This window comes from Miniopterus natalensis, chromosome 4 (assembly GCF_054644295.1).
Source record: "Miniopterus natalensis isolate mMinNat1 chromosome 4, mMinNat1.hap1, whole genome shotgun sequence".
NCBI lineage: Eukaryota > Metazoa > Chordata > Mammalia > Chiroptera > Miniopteridae > Miniopterus > Miniopterus natalensis.
The window spans coordinates 58,662,675-58,682,220 of record NC_142084.1 but is presented as its reverse complement, the minus strand read 5'-3'; the positions used below and the strand labels follow the sequence as shown (position 1 = coordinate 58,682,220).

Below are 19,546 nucleotides of genomic sequence, written 5' to 3'. Positions count from 1 at the left end.
ATAGGAGACCCCATGGTTGTGAATTTTAGGAGAGTCCCTTGGAGCCCAAGGGACTTATACATATATTCTGTGGATAGAGAACCTAATGAATTCTTGGGTCCAGCAGCACCACAGAGCAAAACTCCTGGTGGGGGAGTTCAGAGATACTCCCTTGCAAGTCCCACTGGAATGAAATCACTTCAGACTGTAGGTTTTTTTCCCCAAATGACTGCAAGCTCTAGACCCAGAGACATGGCTAATCAGATGGTGATAGGGAGGGCTCATTTCATCTCTTTGGTCCAGAGTGGCTTCTCTTCACCTGCACTATCAGGGTGTCTTAGAAATTCTCTTTTTCCAAAGAGATTCTATCAATGTGTTGGTGACTGAGAGAAAAAGAAGCACGGCTGGAGACAGAACTCAAGTCTACAGAAGGCACTGCGGTTTGGGCATGGAAGTCCCTAGCTCTGTCCTAGCTGGCAGGACACTGGTTAAGATGGAAGGGGGTGGGGTGTGGAGTCAGAAGTTCCGAGTTGGCACCGTTGTTTGCTAGCTGTATGACATGGAGCCACTAACTTAACCTCTCCGAGCTTCAGTGTCCTCATCTTTAGTATACGGATGAGTATTAACACAGCCTGCTGCTGCCTTTTTAAAAATGTAACCTTGATTTAGAGGGATGGCATTTGGCTTCATTCTAGTCTGGGCCAAGGAGAAAGGAGTCTTTCTTTTTCGAAGAGTTTTGCCCAAGACTCTTGGTTCAATCCGGGGTCATCTCTGGGCAAAATGTCACTGATAGAATGCCCTTGCTTGGTGTCCTCCTACATCAGTGGCCGTTCCTTCTCATGTCCTTTCGCTGAATCCTCCTCTTTCAAAACCCGAGACCTCTTCTCTCAGAGCACCTCTCTCCAGTCACCCAGCCATAACTTCAAATGTCGTCTTTATACAGTCTCACATTATCCCGCTTAGACCTCTCCACCGAGCTCTACTCAATAACCACCCGCCCTACTCAGCATCTCAGAAGACTAAGAGGCGCCTCAAACTTAATGTGGCCAAAACCGAACCATCGATGTATCTGACCCCACTCCACATGCTTTCTTACAAGCCTTCCACAGTTCAATAAATGGTACCCACATCCATCTGTTTGCTTAGGCAAGAAAAGCATCTAGGAGTCATCCTTGACTCTATTTTCCTCCCACATCCAGTGCATTGCAAGCTCAGTCAGCATTACCCAGTGACATCCAGATCCCAACCACTTCTGTCCATCCCCACTGCTATAAACCCAGCCAGGCCATCACCCTCTCATGCCCACTAACTCACCTTTCTTCTTCCCCTCTTGTCCCTGCACCATCTGTCCTCTGTAGCAGTCAGAGCATCTTTCTCAAGCACCTTTTATTTCTCATTCTCCTGATTAGACTCTCTGATGGCATCTAATTGTAACCAGAATAAAATCTGAAGTCCTCACTGTGCCTCTGTGGGGCATGATCTGGGCCCTACTGACCTCTCTGAGCCCATCTTTCCCCAGTGCCCCAGGTGCACTGACCTGTCTGCTTCTAAAACATACCGGGCTCATTCATCACTCAGGGACTTTGCACTTGCTGTTGCTTTTGCTTGGAAATACATCTCCTCATTAGATGGGTCTGGTCATCCTAAGAAGGCTTTCTGTTGCCCTGGCCTGTTTTGCTCAGTGGTTAGAGCATCAGCCTGCAGACTGTAGGGTCCCAGGTTCAATTCCAGCCAAGGGCACATGCCTCGGTTGCAGGTTCTGCCCCAGTCAGGGCGAGAGCTGGAGGCAACCAATTGTCTCTCTCATGTCAATGTTTCTCAATCTCTCTCTTTCTCTCCCTTCCACTCTCTCTGAAAAGCAATGGAAAAAATATCCTCGGTGAGGATTAAAAAATAATAAATAAATAAATAAATAAATAAATAAATTAAAAGGCTTTCTGTGACCCCCTACTAGAACAGTCTCAACAGCCACCTGCAGACCTTCCACCTCATGAGCCCATTTTTCTGCTTCACACCACTTAACAGGAGCTGAAATTAACTTATTTATTGACTCATTTGTACATTTAATACTTCCTTCCCCTCACTTGATAGTAAAACTTCTTAAGGGTAGGAAATGGATATGTCATTCTGTTATAAACCCAGCTCCTAAAACAGCTCTGGGCATGTGGTAGAGGTTTGATATTTGTCAACCAACAAATTGAATGTAACACAAGGCTCCATAAATTCTCAGGAGCTAGGGAGATGAAGCCATAACAGGTGTTAATACACTGTCTTCATTATGATTATATCATATTATGGTTTTGCATTAGACCAGTTAGGCTCCACATGAGCCTTCAGAGTGTATTCAAAGAGAAAGAAGCAGGGCAAATCTTTTTAGGATCACCCTTGGCCTTAAAGCTACAGGACATGGCCAGGTGGTATCTCCAGCTTGACAGATGGTTACCCCTCTCAAAGGGTTTACTTAAAGGGTTTACTGGTCATTCACTCTGGAAAACTCTGGTACTTAACATAGGTGTTAAATACATACACACCAGCCTTCTCCACATATAACTTTAAAGTTGGTGGTGTTGAGGGAGCAATGACTTGAAAGTCTGGTCCAGCCCCCACCCCCATCACATTCACTTGAGGGGCTTATTGAAAGTGCAGTTCCCGCTTGGCCGGCATGGCTCAGTGGTTGAGCATCCACCTAGGATCCAGGAGATCGAGGTTTGATTCCCGGTCAGGGCACATGCCTGGGTTTCAGGCTCGATCCCCAGTGGGGGGTGTGCAGGAGGCAGCCGATCAATGACTCTCTCATCACTGATGTTTCTGTCTCTCTCCCCCTCTCCCTTCCTCTCTCTGAAATCAATAAAGATATCTATATCTATATCTATCTATATAGATATAGATATAGATATTTTATTTATTTTTTAAAGTGCAGTTCCCCAGGTCCCACCCAGAACTACAGAATCAGCATCCTAGGACTTGCCCTTTGGAACACAGCTCCCGGGTGATTCCCCTGGATTGCGAGGCACAGACATAGTAACACCAAGAGAGACCTACATGTCGGGGCTCCGTGTGCCCAGGGCAGCAGCAGGGTGCCCAGCAGCAGAAACACTGCTCGTCCATCCTCCATCCTGTCCTTGACCATGGTCTCTACTCAAGCCAGTGGAGAGACTTCTGCTGAGACTGCGCATAGACAATTCAGGGGGATTGAGCCGTGGCTTTGCTCTCTATTTGCTATCTCTCAGCCCAGCCTGACCTCCAAGGTCACAATAGGGCACTGGGTGGAGCTGGCACGGTCCAGATAGAGCAGCCAGCTTTGACCCAGAACTTGATGGTTTCCATGAGCCAACCCTCTGTGGAGGTCAGTGTGGAACTGGGGGACCAGAAGGAGCAGAGTGGGAGGACTCCACACCATTCGAGGCGTACAGCAGAGCGAGCAGACTCGGACTCCTACAGAACAGAGCTCACATCATCATTGGTCCTTAGGGGAGCTGCTGAACTTTGAGCCTCAGATTACTCATCTGTAAAATGAGGATGATACTACATCATTATATTGTTGTATTATCGAGGACAAATAAAGTAATTCACGTGTCCTAGCACAGGACCTGGCAAACACCAAGGCCGCAGTTTTCATTCTCTAATTGCTTCTCTACTAGTGTCTTCCAGCAAAGGAAGGCACGTTGACCAGCAGTTTCTATGAATAAGGCGGGCATGAAGCACAGGTCTGTTCAGAGGTCAGCTGCAGGGTGGTTTTCATTGGTGCAGTTCATTCAGTTGTTTGTCTGCTAGGTTAGTCAGCACTTTATGGAGTCCTTGCTATATCCAGGTTTGAAGGATGGTGCAGATGAGCAATATTTGCTCTCTGTCTCCTAGAAGTGCTCACCCATCTGGGAGAGACATGTGAGCAAAGACACCACCTTAATACAGTGGGTAGGAGTGTTAGAATCATTGGAAATTGGGGAGGGACATCCAACCCAGTCTGGGAGGAACACGGGTATGTGGTAAGTGGGGGAGGGGTTGGGGGGGCTGTTAGGGAAGATTCTGTAGAGGAAATCGGCTCTGTCTGGGCTAATTCAATCTACAGAGAAATGGCTTTGGGTAAGGGCAGGAAGGCGTTTGTTATGGGTTGAACGGTGCCCTCCCCAAATTCATCTGTTGAGGTCCTAACCCCTAGCACCTCAGAATGTGACCTTGTTTGGAAATAGGGTTGTAGCAAATGTCATTAATTAAGATGAGGCCATACAGGAACAGAGCGGGCACCTAATCCAATATGACTGATGTCTTCATAAGAAGGGAAGTTTTCCATACCTATGCAGGGAACATGCCAGGTAACGACTGCAGTCAAGCTGCCACAGCCCAGGATCTACCAGAAGCTGGAGAGAGTCCTGGAACCGATCCCGCCCTACATCTTCAGAAGGAGCAGGACCCTGCCAAAAACTTTCATCGTCTGTAGTTTTGCATCTAAAACTACAGGCGATAAACTGCCATTGTTCTAAACCACCCAGTTTGTGGTACCTTGTGATGACAGCCAGAGGAAACTAACACGGCGTTCTGGATGAGCAGACCATGTGCAGAGGGAGCGAGGTGTATGGGAACTGTGGGAACTTTAAAGTTAAACCGCAGAGAATTGCTGTTTTACTCTAATATTGTCAAAATCAAATAGTTCAAACTAAAATATTGAGTTGCAGTATTGTACGAGGTTGAGTGGTAGAGGGGCCAATTTACGGAATAAAGCTTGAATCTGAAAAAAGTCCTCCCTCTAGGTAGCCACTGAGTAATTCACCTAAGAAATCACCATGGATGTGACAAGTGTGTGGAGAACAGGTATTATTACTAAAGATTGGCAAGGAGCTGTCGGTGCAATTGTTTTTTAAAATTTCATACATAATGTCGTCCAGCCAGCGTGGCTCAGCGCTTAAGCATCGACCTATGATCCTGGAGATCGAGGTTCGATTCCTAGTCAGGGCACGTGCCTGGGTTGCAGACTCGATCCCCAGCAGGAGGGGTGCAGGAGGCAGTGGATCAAGGCCCTCTCTCATCATTGATTGATGTTGCTATCTCTATCTCCCTTTCCCTTCTTCTTTAAAAAAAAAAAAAGTTGAGACATAATGTATTTCCATTGTAGGGGAAATGACTATGGGACTTTTTACTTCTCTAACTATTTTGAGGCTTTAAAACTTATCTTTAAAACTCTTGGAAGTATCCCATCAGAATAAGTGAAAGGCAAATGAAATATCAGGAAGTTAGTTTGTGTTATTGTATATTGAGTTTCAGTATATCCAACAATTAATTATACTTCTCATGGCTGTAAACAAAGCATTTAAATTCATCAACCTAACTCATATCTTTGCTCTGCCAGGAGGGGGCCTGAAATGTGAGAGAAAGACTCCTTACTTCTGTTCTTTGGAAAATAGCACAAATTTGAATTCCCCACGTCACCCACAGTCCTGCCCAGTTAGCCACATAGCTTCCATGGCCATCCCAGGATTCAGAACGGGACATGCAACAACATACCCATTACCTTCATTCGGACCCCAAAGAATCCCCTATTCTCCCAGTTCATCAGTAGATGAATTCACATTGTATCAAAACACCGTTGCATGAAGACCTATGTCCACATCGAAACCAATACACAGTGTTTGCAGTGACTTTACTCATAATTGCTAAAAACTGGTGACAACCTACATGTCCAGCATCAGAGGAATAGATAAACAGTGGTACATCAGCCAGCAGCAATAGTATTCATTAAAAAGGGGAGGGGAGGGGAGGGGAGGGGAGGGGAGGGGAGGGGAGGGGAGGGGAGGGGAGGGGAGGGGAGGGGAGGGGAGGGGAGGGGAGGGGAGGGGGAGGGAACTATAGTGTGAATCTCAAGTGCATTAGGCTAAATTGAAGAAGCAGACACATTCTGTATGATGGCATTTAGATGACATTCTAGAAAAGACAAAATAAGAGGTACACAGAACATGTCATTGCCACGGGCTGGGGTTTGGGGAAGGGGATGGGTTACCAGGGGCTCACGGCAGCTTTTTGGGGTGGAAAGGTTCTGTGTCTGGGTTGTGGAGGTAGTGACACAGACATTTCTATTTGTCAAATTTTATCAAACTGTACACCTTAAAAAAGTGAATTACAAAATAAATACAAATTATATCTGAAAACCTAAACTTTTCAAAATGCCTTTGTACTTGGTGCACTTGGAAGCAGCAGGGACGCGTGGCTCCCTGGCTGCCCTGGACGAACGCAGTCCCCGAGAGCACTCAGCAGGGCTGCAGTGGGAGGGGACGACAGGGCACCAGCAGGACGGGCAGGGAGGGCTGCAGTGGGAGGGACGACAGGGCACCAGCAGGACGGGCAGGGAGGGCTGCAGTGCGAGGGGACGACAGGGCACCAGCAGGACGGGCAGGGAGGGCTGCAGTGGGAGGGGACGACAGGGCACCAGCAGGACGGGCAGGGAGGGCTGCAGTGGGAGGGGACGACAGGGCACCAGCAGGACGGGCAGGGAGGGCTGCAGTGCGAGGGGACGACAGGGCACCAGCAGGACGGGCAGGGAGGGCTGCAGTGCGAGGGGACGACAGGGCACCAGCAGGACGGGCAGGGAGGGCTGCAGTGGGAGGGGACGACAGGGCACCAGCAGGACGGGCAGGGAGGGCTGCAGTGGGAGGGGACGACAGGGCACCAGCAGGACGGGCAGGGAGGGCTGCAGTGCGAGGGGACGACAGGGCACCAGCAGGACGGGCAGGGAGGGCTGCAGCACCACCCAGGGCCGCCCCCTCTGCCTCCATCTCAGGGACAGGGCCCCTGCCCACTCACAGGCTGGACAGAGGACCCCCCGCTTGCTCCCTGTGGTTCTAGGGAACAAGGAACCTACCAGGATGCCCTGGGCAGCAGAGGGTCACTGGGGCCTGGGCTTTGTGACTCCAGGCCCAGGAGCCTGGGGAGTGAGGTCAGGGGAGGACATGGCCTGAGGGCCTGCGTGGGCTCATCGCTGCCCCCTGTGACCTACTTGAAGGCCTGGTGGCACCTGCTGCCAGGGAAAGAAACAGACACATAAACACAAGTTGGGGGAGGAGAGCTGAGCTATTTGGGGCAGGAGACGGATTAAGAAACAGACATTGTTCCCGGCGGATTTTAGCCTGCTTCCTTTCCCGTTTGGATTTCAGCTGTGCCCTAATTCTTCCCTGCTCCAGGCTGCCTGCAGTATTTGAGCACAAGGCTACAGAGACTCGGCCCCGGCTTCGCTGATTCCATTCTGGCCGGGGTGCAGGTGGGGCCTGGGGCTTGTGTTTCCATAAGGGACCTGACCAGTCTGACTGTCCGTCGGTCCCCATCTGCCGAGAAGGGTGGGCCTAGTCTTCCTGTTCAGCACTGTCCTGCTGCCCAGCCCTGTCACGACTTTCTGAATTTCCATCCAGCTCTCTGAGGCCAAATCAAGGAGACTCATGGCTCTGGAGCCGGGGCCCAGGGTGTTTAGGAAGATGACCTTGAGCGTATCAATTAGGGAGGGGCCCAGAAGGAATAGAATTCCACTCAAAGTTTAAACCAGGGTATTTCATGAAGGGACTAAAAGCTGTGGGTGTCTTAAACCGACCCAACAAAGGATAAGGCATTCCGGACACTAAATAAATAATAATAATAAATAAATAAATAAATAAATAAATAAATAAATAAGTAAATAAGTAAATAAGTAAATAAGTAAATAAGTAAATAAGTAAATAAGTAAATAAATAGAGAAAGGGTAGTTGGGTAGTTACTGGAATCCAGTGAGAATGGCAGGTGTGAGGGAGGGGCACCCAGCAGGACCTGAGTCAAGGAGGGTCCCTGCCCCTGGCAGCACAGTGGCTCCACAAGGATGCACAGGGAAGACATACCCCCAGCCTCGCACTTCCTGCCTGTACCTCCAGTGAGTACCTCCCCTTGCCCAGGTCAAGTCAAATGCCACTGAGGACCCCAGATGACTCAGTCACTAGGGACCAGCCTATCAGGACCCAGGGAAGGACAGACAATGCATCTGCAGTGGACAAACTGGGACAAATAGAAAACAATTGTGCAGAATCATTTAGGACTTTGCAAGTGTTATCTCATTTCATCCTCACAGCGACCCTGGGGGATTCCTCTTGTTTTTTCCCTTTGAGTTGATCAATATGCCAGACATTGTATTTTGATATGTAGCGCCATTTCTGCCTTTCCAGACTCTCCTGAGAACTGTAGAGGCTGAAAGCTTGGGGCTACACTTCTCAGAATCCCAGCAGCCTCCCAATTTCGGTCCCTCTCTGGGAGGCAGAGAAGCATTTTCCTGCAGCAGCTTGAACGCAGGTGAACGCAGACTTCCGCAGACAGCAGCTGTGAGGCCTCGCCATCAGCTTTGGGCGCCCTCCTGCAAATCGTCACTCTAATGCCAAAGAGAGTAACAAGGTCATTAACCCTAAGCTCCTAAAAGCAATTCTTTTCCTGACATTTGCACTCAAGCCCTTTTAAAAACCATTTTTTGTATGTTTTTTTATTTAGAGAGAAAGGGAGAGGGAGAGGAAGGGAGAAACATCGACGATCAGGTTGCAGGCTCGATTCCCAGTCAGGGCACATGCCTGGGTTTTGTAGGGGGCGTGCAAGAGGCAGCCAATTGATGTTTTGCTCTCACATTGATGTTTCTCTCTTTCTCTCTCTCTTTCTCTTTCTCTCTCTCTCTCTTTCTCTCCCCCTCTTCTTTCATCTCTCTCTGTAAAAAAAAAAAAAAAAAAATCAATAAAAAAATTTTAAAAAATCAATGAAATCAAAAATAGAAAACTAACAGAGAAAATTTGTAAACCAAAACCTGGTTCTCTGAGAAGATCAATAAAATTGATATACCTGTAGATAAACTGATCAGAAGAAAAAGAGAGGTGGCACAAATGGCCAACATCAGAAATGAGAAAAGTAATTCCCTACAGATTACATGTTAAAAGGACAGTGAAGATTATACAGATACTTAAAGGGTAACATTATGAAAACAGGGGTTTGGGGATGGGGTTGGGTGAACAGGAGCAGAGCAGGCAATGTTTAAAGCCGTGAAACTAACCCGTGTGACACTAACAGCGGACACACCTCATAACACATTTGTTAAAACCCAGAGAATGTCCAACACAAAGAAGAACCCTAATATAAACTCGACCTTATTTGTAGTAATATATCCACATATATGGTGAGGGCAGATGCTCTGCTTCCTCCAAGCCCTTATTACTCTAACTTTTTATTTGGGTATATTAAGGGGAGGGAAAGAAAGGTGTGGTCTCTAAGACTCACGTCATAATCTCCCCACTTTCAACTCTAAACAGGACAAGAAACTCTGATCCTAACTCTGCTATAGACGTTCTTTCATGAATGGCCCAGGAGATTAATGCATTTGTACCTCAGATGAGGAGGTCCCAGGTTTGGGTCTATGTTAAGCACTGAACTGATGGAATATTGTAGGTAATATAGATAATATTGTGTTTTATGAGAAAAATGAAAGAAGTTATTAAGCAAAATAGAATGTCAGAGTGACGAAGGACCTTAAGATTTACTTGATTGAGTCTCCTTGTTCTAAAATGACTGAGGTCCAGAAATACGGAGTGAGTTTTTTCAAGGTTGGTTTTCTGAGCTTTCCTTGAAGATGTGTTTGCAGCCCAAGGGAAGAGAGAAGTTTGCTCGGACCCTTGTAGAGCTAGTTCCCATTGCTACGAAAGCAGAAAACACCCTTCTGGGTAGAGCTGGGCTGAGGCTGGAGCACCCCTCCTGGGGGCAGGTGGACTGATGGCTGTGAGCAGGTGCATGGAGGGAGCTTCGGTGTTGAGAGCCTACTCATCATCCGGGGGGCCTGAGGCCTGGGGTGTCCATGTCAGCGTGGGACAGTGGCAGTGAGGAGGTGTAGGGATTCCTTATAGAGCTGCTCTCCACACCCAGGCCCCCATGTTTGCCCAGTTCCAGGGGAGCCATTCCCACTGTAATCTATAGGAATGGCACCCTCTGGAGTTGTGGCTGGGCTTGGCGGCTTTGTCCCAACCATGCATCCCACCCAGGCGTGGTGCAGTCCACCGTGATTGTGGAGAAGCTTGGCACAGAAATGCCAGACAGCGAATGAATACTTCATGAGCAACGGGGCCAGGTCGTGTTAATAGGAGAGCTATAGACCCAGCAGAAAATGGATCTTCCTAGAGGTGAGCTGTGCTTTTGTCCAGATAGTTTTCCCGAAAATGAGCAGCAGTTTTGAGTGGATGTGCCCATCATCCAGGCATCCCCACTGTGAGACCAGCTGTCATCCTCCATCTTCCCGGTCAGACCCTGCACAGGGCCCAGGCTTCCCCTCCCCTCCGCACCCCAGAACTAACAGAGCAGGAGCAAAGCAGAAGCTGCAGGCATCTAGCCGGGGGTAGCAGGGCTGGGGGAGGGAGAGAGCTGAGTCCAAAGGAAGCGCAGAGGGAAGCCCCAAGCTTCCTGGTGGCAGGACCAGGCCAGGGACCTGGTGTGCTTTGAGGCCTTTACCCATATGCCATTAAAGAAAGGCTAGGCCCATCCTCAGGGCCAGGACATTCCGTTTGAGGAGGCTGGTGAGGTAATAATCGGAACAGGTGGGGATGCACCACCTAGGGCCACTCGACAGGCTGGCGCAGCCCTGCTGGTGGACACTGGGCACTGAGGAGCAGCTGCAGGGAGGGCCGTGCACAGGAGACAGCAGCCAGAGCCACACCCGAGTCACATGATCTCATTTTGAGCTTCACAACTTTACTGGTCAACATTATTGTGCCTTTTCTGCAGATGAGGAAGCCGAGGGAACGGGCCAGCGAGGGTACACACATTGTCTGGAGACGACCTGCGGGCACTGAAATGAGCACGTGACTCACTGCCAACCGCTGGGCCCCCCAGTGGCCAGGGAGGCTGTCCTGAAGATGCCTGGGGCACGTCCCCCGAGTCCGTGCACGGGAGGTGGACCGAGGTAAACAGGAAAGTCCGAATCCATGACCGCTGACCAAACCCGCTGATGGCAGGGGAAGCCATGGCCTGGCATTTACATCAGTGAACGTGATCTTTTCAACTGTAGACATGGTCAAGGGCTTATCTGGAGATCTGGGGGTCATGTGGAATAAACCCAGAAAGTGGTGGGGGCGGGGATTGTCCCCTGCTGCCTGGGCATGAAGGGAGGCCTGGCCTCTGGACCCCGCCTGTGAGGTCCAAGTCAGCCGTCCCAGGTCAGAGGCACCTGTCCCACCTCCTGGCCTCCTGAGCTCCTCCCCGTCTGTCCTCGAGGGTCCAGCCTGGCGGCCTCTCGCTCAGGCCTCAGGTGCACATTCACAGGGACCCCTGACCTGACAGGCTCTGTGAAAGAGGAGGCATTTGAGCCTTAAATAGGCTGCTTAGGACAGGGGCCACAGGCAAAGTGCCCACCAAGGACTTGGTGAAGGGCAGGCTGTGCCCGGGTCCACAGGAAGGGGATCTTAGACAAGACGGCTTCGTTAGAAACCAATGGCCAGAAGAGAAGCCTGCACGACCCATCCAAGTTCTCAAACACACAGTCCATTGTGACATCACCAGCCGGGCCTGGCTGTGTATGAGAAGAGAGGCCATGGCAGTGCCATTCTCCTCAGCCCTGGCCTCCGTCACCTCCTGGGCCAGCAGCAAAGCCAAGGGCCATGCTCATGTTATCAGTTTTGCTGCTCTTGTCCCAGGCCAAGGGCGAACCTTCCGGTACGTAGACTCTTCTCTCGGTGCCCAGAGCAGCTCTCCCAGGCAGGCCGGGGGGGGGGCTTGATAGTGGCTCCTGCTCATGGACCCTTCACCCGGTCAGCGGCGAGCGTTAGGGGCCAAAGCAGAGCGTTGGTTAGCCGGCTCGTTAATGAACTGATCGGCCACTATGAGCGCTGGCTCAACAGGTATTAACAGGGAGTCTGCTCTCCTGGGAGCTGGGCCGGGCCTCTGTCCAGAGGCAAGTTTCTCTGCTCTGCGCGGGCATCTGCAGCCTGGGCCCTCAGCCCTCAGGGGATGGGGCTGCTCTGCCTGGAACAGAATGTCCTAGAACAGTTCAGGCCTTCTGGAAGGTTCAGGCCCTTTCTGGGACCACTCTGGTTTCCACACAAATTAGTTTCCTAGGGCTGCTGGAACCAACTACTACAAAGTTAGTGGCTTAAACTACACACATTTCTTATCTTTCAGTTAGTTCCGTTGGGTAAAGATCCAACGTGGGTCTCACTGGGCTAAGATCAAGGTGTTGGCGGGATCGCCATCCGAGGCTCTGGGAGAACCTTTGCCTTGCCTGTCCCAGCTTCTGGAGGTCATCCACCCTCCTCAGCGCATGGCCCCTTCTTCCATCCCCCCAGCCAGCAGCACCGTAGCTCTCCATGCCTTTCCCCCATAATTGCAGCTCTTTTGCTTGCTCCTCCACTACTGTTAAGGACCCCCGGGATTCATTGGGCCCACTCCGACTATCCAGGACCATCTCCCCACTTCAAGGTCAGCTGATTCACTTTATTCCATCTCCAAAATCCCCCTTTGCCTTGTAAGGCCCTACCCACCAGGACATGGCCCATTAGGACATAGACACCTTTTGGGGGATGTTGTTCTACCTGGCACTCTATAGTTGGTGTCGGACAAATATTTTCCACTGATCTCTCTTGGATGGGAGCAGAGACGAGCTCAGGGAAGTGATTCACCCGAGATCATAGAGTTGGAGGAGGGCAGAGCCAACACATCCCACCCACGTCCCAGGCTCTGTGCGATGAAAATAAAGCATCTGTTGGGTTACTCGTGTACCTGGGGTGCTTCGCTGGGCCAGCCTTGGTTTTCTTGTATCTGTAATGAGCATAATGGTAGCTACCTAGAAGCCTCCTATGGATATTAAGTGTTTCATCTTTTCCTCCCTCACCCTTCCATTCCTCCAGCATGCGGCAGAAGACCCGTTTTTGAGGGAGGACCTCAGTATTCCAGAATCATAGAGGGGACAGAGGCTGGGGAGGGTGAGTTTCCATGGATTGTGAGCATTCAGATAAGAAATGAACATTTCTGTGGAGGCACGATCATCAATGAGTGGTGGATTGTCAGTGCTGCTCACTGCTTTTTCAGTAATGGTCTGGAGTAAGTATCAAGAGCCCATCCCAGCTGCTTTTGACACTGTCTGCCCCCCGAGCACCCCCACACTCAGCCATGCCTGATTGCCAAGGGGGATCCCAGGGCCAGCCAGTCCTCAGTCAGGCATGATGGCCCCGGGGACACGGAGGCAGTGAACCTGCGCCCTCCTCTTGGTTACCCGGGGCCAATGACTGTGGCTTCCCTGCAATCACACACTGTCCTCCCCAGGAACATCTGCAGCCTGGTAGAGTTAAAGGGCTTGGTCTGTTGGCCTCTCCTAGGACAACCAATTCCTTCTAGGAAGAAATTTTCCTAATTCTGAAAGCCTGGGTTTCCAGGCCATCTGACACCCCTACTTCCCTGCTCTTTGTAGAGTTTTCTCTGAGCTCCAGGAGATGGAAACCTAGCATTTACTGATTACTAATCATGTCCCAGTGACTTCCTGAGCAACTGCCTGAATTATTTAATTGTACAACCACCCTCGGAGCAGGTAGAATGAACGAACGTATTTTATAGAGATGGAAACAAGTCAAATAAGGGTGGGTGACTCATTCAAGGTCCACACCCAGGAGACAGAAATAAGATTGAAATCCCGATCCCAGTCCTTGTGCTTTCTGCTACACCCGCTACCCCACCTCAAGAAAGTTTGCAGGTTCACAGCAGGACTGACTTTAAAGGGTAAACCAAACACGTGGAAAAGTTTCTCCGTGTAATAACCATGGAGCCTTGTTGCACCAGCCCTCACGGGACACCTAAAGATTGGCTATCGGAAAGTCCCTGGCCATTCGGCCTGGAGGGGATTCCTGAATCATTACTGAGGATTCTTTCTGTGTAATCAGTGGCATGTCTAGAGTAAACTGTTCTGGGGTCTCTTAAGTGGCTGGTAGACGAATCTACGTAATTCTACCTTACCTGAGGGCCAGCTTGATTTGTGCCAATTGGTTGTCTGTGGGCTAAGTTCTGCCTTTGCGCCAGTAGACAGGGGTGTCCTTAACCCCTGGGACTGTGCTGGACGCAGCGTCCCCATAGTCTGCCATACTAGCTTTCCACCCTCCTTCTCTACCTTCTTAAAATTCTCACATCTTCTTAACCTCAGCCCCAGTAGAACACATCGTAAAGACCCTAGAACTATATGGGATGTAGGCTTTTGGGGGCAGAGCAAATTCTGGGTGCTTTGTGACTTTCCTTCCCCTCCCACCTTCCCCTCTCTTGTTCTGTGCCACTAGTCCGAGAGACCTGAGTGTTGTGCTGGGAACCAATGACTTACAGAGCCCATCCCTGGAAGTAAAGGAGGTCACCAGCATAGTTCTTCACACGGGCTTTGAAAGATTGAGCATGGACAATGACATTGCCTTGCTGCTGTTGAACTCGCACATCAAGTTCAACGGCCTGAAAGAACCCATCTGCATGCCCAAGAAGCCCAGCACGGCCAAGTGGAGTAAATGCTGGGCGGCAGGATGGGGACAGATCAGAACTGGTACGTGGCTGCACAGCATCTTCTGAGATGCTGGGGGAGGACCCACATCACAGGCATCTGAGGATGGGCCACTCAACTGAAACAAGACGGGAGGAGGGTGCAAGGAGAAAAGGCTGAGGGCAAGAAAAGGATTTGCTCTGGGGCCAGGATCTACTCAGAAGTTAGACGTAGCATAGGAGGCCTCCAAGATTAAAAAGACTCAAAAGGGAGAAAAAATTTTAAATGTCTATATGGTCAGTTAATGAGGTGGAGAGAAATCCTGGAAGCTGGCTGGAAAGGGCCTTGGCAAATCCCCATAAAGACCTGCAGCCAACCTCCCCCTGCCTAGAGGACCTGAGAGCTTTTCCACTGGGAGTGCAAACCCACTTTCAGCAGCCCTGTGTCAGGGGAGGATCATACTCTCATAATAAAAAGCGGCGATAGACAGGATGAAAGGCAGGATGGTGCTAGGAAATGCTTAGCCAGCTGCAAGAGGTCAGGTCTGCAGGGCTGGTTGGAGTCAAGCTGGTCGTCGTCTTAGACGCAAGGGTATGATTTTGAGTGAGAGGAATAATTGACGTAGCGGGGAATCGTTTGGAAAAGCCTGGGGTGGTGGAGCGGGTGGACTGCATGGGGTCACCGGAAGGAAGCAAAGGTGAGGGGCTGTGAGGATGTGAAGGGATGTGGAAGGGTGGCCGGTGGGATGCAGGGATGCTGAGGGGGCCTAGGGCACAGTCATTTGCATTGTTGACACAGGGACTACTGTCCAGTAGCTTTTCTAATGTGCTTTCTCTTTGAACAAGATGACAAAACCTCTTTGACAACTGACCTGAGGAAAGTGCCAATGATCATCGTGAACTGGGAGAAATGTTCAAAACTGTTTTCAAAACTTACCAAAAACATGCTGTGCGCTGGATATGAGAATACAAGCTATGATTCTTGCCAGGTAACTAAGGGATACCCCGTCCCTCCCTCTATGGGCCCCCCATCCCCTCAGGGCTGCCAATGCAAGGGGATCCTCTCTCCACTGGGAATAAACAGTGAGTCTGGAAAATGTGTGGGAATCGGGGCTTGGCCGTGGGAATGGTGACATGGACTGGGGAGTGCTCTTTGTCAGGTCCTTGGAGTGATGCCAGAAACACAACTCACGAAAGGAAAAACTGATAAACTGGACCTCATCAAAATCAAAAATGTTTCTCTGTGAAAGACCCTATTAAGAGGATGAAAAGACAAGCTAGAGATTGGGAGACAATATCCAAAAAGGAATTATACTTAGAATATATAATGAACTTTCAAACTCGACAGGAGAAAAACAAACTATACAATTAGAAAATGGGCAAAAGGCATGAACAGACATTGCACTAAAGAGGATATCCTGATGGCAAACAAGAACATGAAAAGATGTTCAATGTCATTGGCCGTTGAGCAAATGCAAATTAAAACCCCAATGAGATGTCACTACACGCCTCTCAGAGGGGCTATAATTAAAAAAAAAAAAAAAAATTGTGACAAGGTACCAAATGCTGACAAGAATGCTGAGAAAACTGGATACATTGCTGGTGGGACTTTAAAATAGTTCAACCACGCTGGAAAACAGTTTGCCAATCTCTTAAAAAAACGGAGCATACTCTGGCCACATAACCTAGCAAATGCTACTCTCGGGCATTCATTTCAGAGAAATGAAGGCTTGTGTTCACACCAAAGCCTGTACAGGAGTGTCTATAGCTGCTTTATTCATAATAGCAAAAAATTGGAAACAAATGTCCTTCAAGATCTGGATGGTTAAGTACCACGAAATACCACTGAGCTATGACAAGAAACAGCTATTGATACAGGCAACAGAGTGGATGGGTTTCCAGAGACTTACACTGTGTGAAACAAGTCAGTCCCCAAAGGTCTCACACTGTATGATTCCATTTACATAACATTCTTGAAATGACAAAATCGTAGAAATAGAATACAGATTAGTGGTTGCCGCAGAGGTTTAAGGAGGGGATGGGGGTGGGAGGGACGTCGATATAGCATAAGAAGGGCATCCTCTCTGTGGCGATGGAAGTGATCTATATTTTACTGTATCAGTGTCAGTATCCTGGTTGTACTATAGTTTTGCAAGATGCTGTTCTTGGGGGACACATGGAAAGGGTACATGGAATCTCTCTGTATCAGTTCTTACAAGTGTATATGAGGCTACGATTGTATCAAAAATAAAAAACAAAGAGAAGACAAAGTTTCCCAGACACAGGAGTTAAAGGAAGATCTTGGATCACAGCCATGCCAGAGACCTAGGGAGCAGCCAGTTTATGCTGGAGCAGGAGACAAAGGGCTCCAAATAGCAATAGAAAAGGGGAGACGCATTCAATAGTGTGAGTAGAAAGAGAGTGTTCCAGAGAGAGTGTGGGGAGATGGCAGAGGCTTGAAACAGCCTCACGTGTTCAGGGAAGTGCCCGTGTTTCAGGAGCCAAAGGTAACAAGAGATGGGTGTGGACAGGTGAGCAGCGCAGGGAGGTAGGTTGTGCCCTGAGTGGGAGACTAGTTGTCCCAGGCTGTCACTCCTGTTGCTCAGGCAAGAATGTGAGAAGCAGGCCCCACCCATATTCCCACTCTCTTTTCAATCTCTCTGACTCAACGCCGTCCCATATTCAAATGGCCAAACTAACTGTGGTGACATTTGAAATCATCAAGTGCCATCTTCAGTGACATTTTCTGCAACCGCTGCTTCAATAGCTGGATCTATCGCCCAGAGCCTAGGATTTTTGTTTCAATCTCTCTCCTGTCAAAATGCACTTTAATGAAAGCTTCTAAAATTAATCCTCTATTACTTAAGAGTGCTATTAAAAAAAAAAAAAAAGTGCTATTATCATTTTAAGCCAGTGTGTGTGTGTGTGTGTGTTTGGGGATTTTTTAGTTGTGAAATGAAAAGCTTTGCTCTCTGTTTAGAAAGCTTTCTATTGTCAACAATAAGCTGGAAGTGATCCAGTCAAGGAAATTTTTCTGAAATTATACAATATTATCATCACTTAAAAACAAAGAAGCCAGGCAGTAAGTCCCTTAGGGTTTAAAAATAATTGCCCTTACAAATAAAATCACACTTTCAAATTTAGCAAACTTTTAAAAACGCATGTAATTACATAATTAAGGGAAATGATCTTTTTAGAATGATAGCATTTAAATATGTTCAAAATAATGGCAGTAAGATTCTGTCATACTTAAAACACAAATTAAAACTAAATGCTAAAATAAAAAACAGTTGAATTTTTTGGTTTACTTTTCCCAGCACTTTTCTCCTTTGTAATCCCCCGATTAAGGTTATAATGTGAAAAAAAATTCCATTTAAGAAAAATAATTATTTTTAAGTGGCATTGTCGAGAAAAGTATGACATCAAACATATCCCGGCTCGCAACAATATTTCGTGAAGGAACCACGGGTATTTGACAGCGGACAGCGCTGTCTGTTTTCTCATCTGTCTCCTCAACTCCAGCAGAAATGTGTGAATTCCCTGTACCTAGTGCCGCGCTTGGCACATAAAAAAATGGTCAACAAATGCTTGTCAAATACATGAACTTCCCAAGGAAGCCAGCAACTGTCTGCCAGCCAAGTAGCCCAGCGGAGGGGGCACCTGAGGCAGGCCCTGCGGGAAGCTAAGCGCCTGCAGGGCGGGGGGGAGGCAGGCTGGCAGCCAGCTCGCTGCCGGGCAGTTTGGTGGTGGGGCTGCCAAGCTGACTTGGATTTAGACCCGAGCTACTTCTTTTAAGACTTTTTTTTTTTTTAATGGCAGTTTTAGGTTCATAGCAAAATGGAGAGTGAGGAATAGAGGTTTTCCACGTACCCCCTCCCCCCACACAGGCACAGCCCCCCTCACCGTCAACGTCGCCACCAGGGTGACGGGTTACAGCTGGTGAGCCTGCGTGGACGCGTCACCCGGAGTTATCGCCAGAGTCCACAGTTTACCGTAGGGCCACTCTTGTCATTCCTTGCGCTGGGACAAATGTACAATGGTGCGTGTCCATCGTCACAGTGCCATAGGGAGTTTCACTGCCTTGGGCTACTTCCCAGGGTGTCGGGGGGCACGTCACCCATGCCGCTTCATGGACGTCTCGTTTCACTCCACAAAATCGTAGATGTTTGGAGCTGCAGACTTTTAGAGCTGAGAAGGAATGTAGAAAAATATTTCATCAAAACTCTGTTTCCCAGATGAGAAAGCATGATTATCTTGATGATACATCTTTTCCTTCGCTCCCTGAGTGCATGGAAGCAGTGTGCTAACTTCATGGCTCTTTCCCACGTATCGAATTGTTTCCTTTTTCTCCACCACCCTGTGAGCCTGGCTGGGCATGTCTCCCTCTCGCTGTTCAAACAGACGAGAAAACAGGGATTTAGAATATGAGTGATTTCCCCTTAGTCCAGGGAGGGGTGGGCTCCGGCTGGAAGCCAGGTCGTCTGCCCCTATCCCCCCCAAAACCAGGAGTGATCACACGGTGTAATTATCTCACAGCGGTGAACTTGGGAGGCTCCTGTGGTCCATATGTTTCCAACCAGACAGGTCCTTGGCTACCAGCCTTAGTCCTTGGAAGAAAGTCTTCCTTCGATGGGCTGTCATCAGTATCAGGTCCGTACTGGCTGAGGCCAGTTGCTCCTTTGGGGCTATCCTTGCTTTCTTTCCAAGAGGAAGAGAGAAAATGTTAAGGCTTTGTGCTTAAAAGGACATGTATTTACAGATGTTCCTCTTGGGCCCCAGCAGGCCGTGAGGGGAAGCTCTGTGTCCTGAATGTACAAGTAATGTTCGTAATACGTAAGGGTGAAATAATGATACTGTTATGTTCCTCGAGCATTTACTACATGGCATTTACTCTGTGCTGAGTGATGTACAGATTTCTAAAATTTCATCTGCCAGGAATCTTGGAAAGTAGTTGGTAGTATCTGTATTTTAATGACACTGAAACTGAGGCTTATAAACTTTACCTGCCCAAGGACAGTTCTTTCCTTGTTATGTAAGGAGATAAATAATCAAGACAACACATTAATAAAATTTCTGTAACATTCATGCCTTCGTAAAGTTG

The 19,546-nt window shown here is 48.8% G+C and overlaps 2 protein-coding genes across 2 annotated transcripts in view; both read left to right on the top strand.

Moving 5' to 3' along the window:
• MSRA (methionine sulfoxide reductase A) overlaps positions 1–10,803 on the top strand; it is a 350,861-nt gene extending 340,058 nt beyond the window's left edge. Inside the window, exon 7 of the mRNA XM_087815975.1 lies at positions 10,729–10,803. Within this exon, the coding sequence (XP_087672101.1) occupies positions 10,729–10,732 (4 nt within the window). The 3' untranslated portion in view covers positions 10,733–10,803. The remainder of the gene's footprint in view (positions 1–10,728) is intronic.
• A 797-nt stretch (positions 10,804–11,600) lies between these two features.
• Positions 11,601–18,388, top strand: PRSS55 (serine protease 55). The gene is made up of 5 exons (XM_087816147.1): positions 11,601–11,655; positions 12,807–13,038; positions 14,259–14,509; positions 15,292–15,528; positions 18,333–18,388. Exons 1-5 carry the CDS (start codon positions 11,601–11,603, stop codon positions 18,386–18,388), a joined length of 831 nt encoding a protein of 276 aa, XP_087672273.1.
• Positions 18,389–19,546: the final 1,158 nt, after the last annotated feature.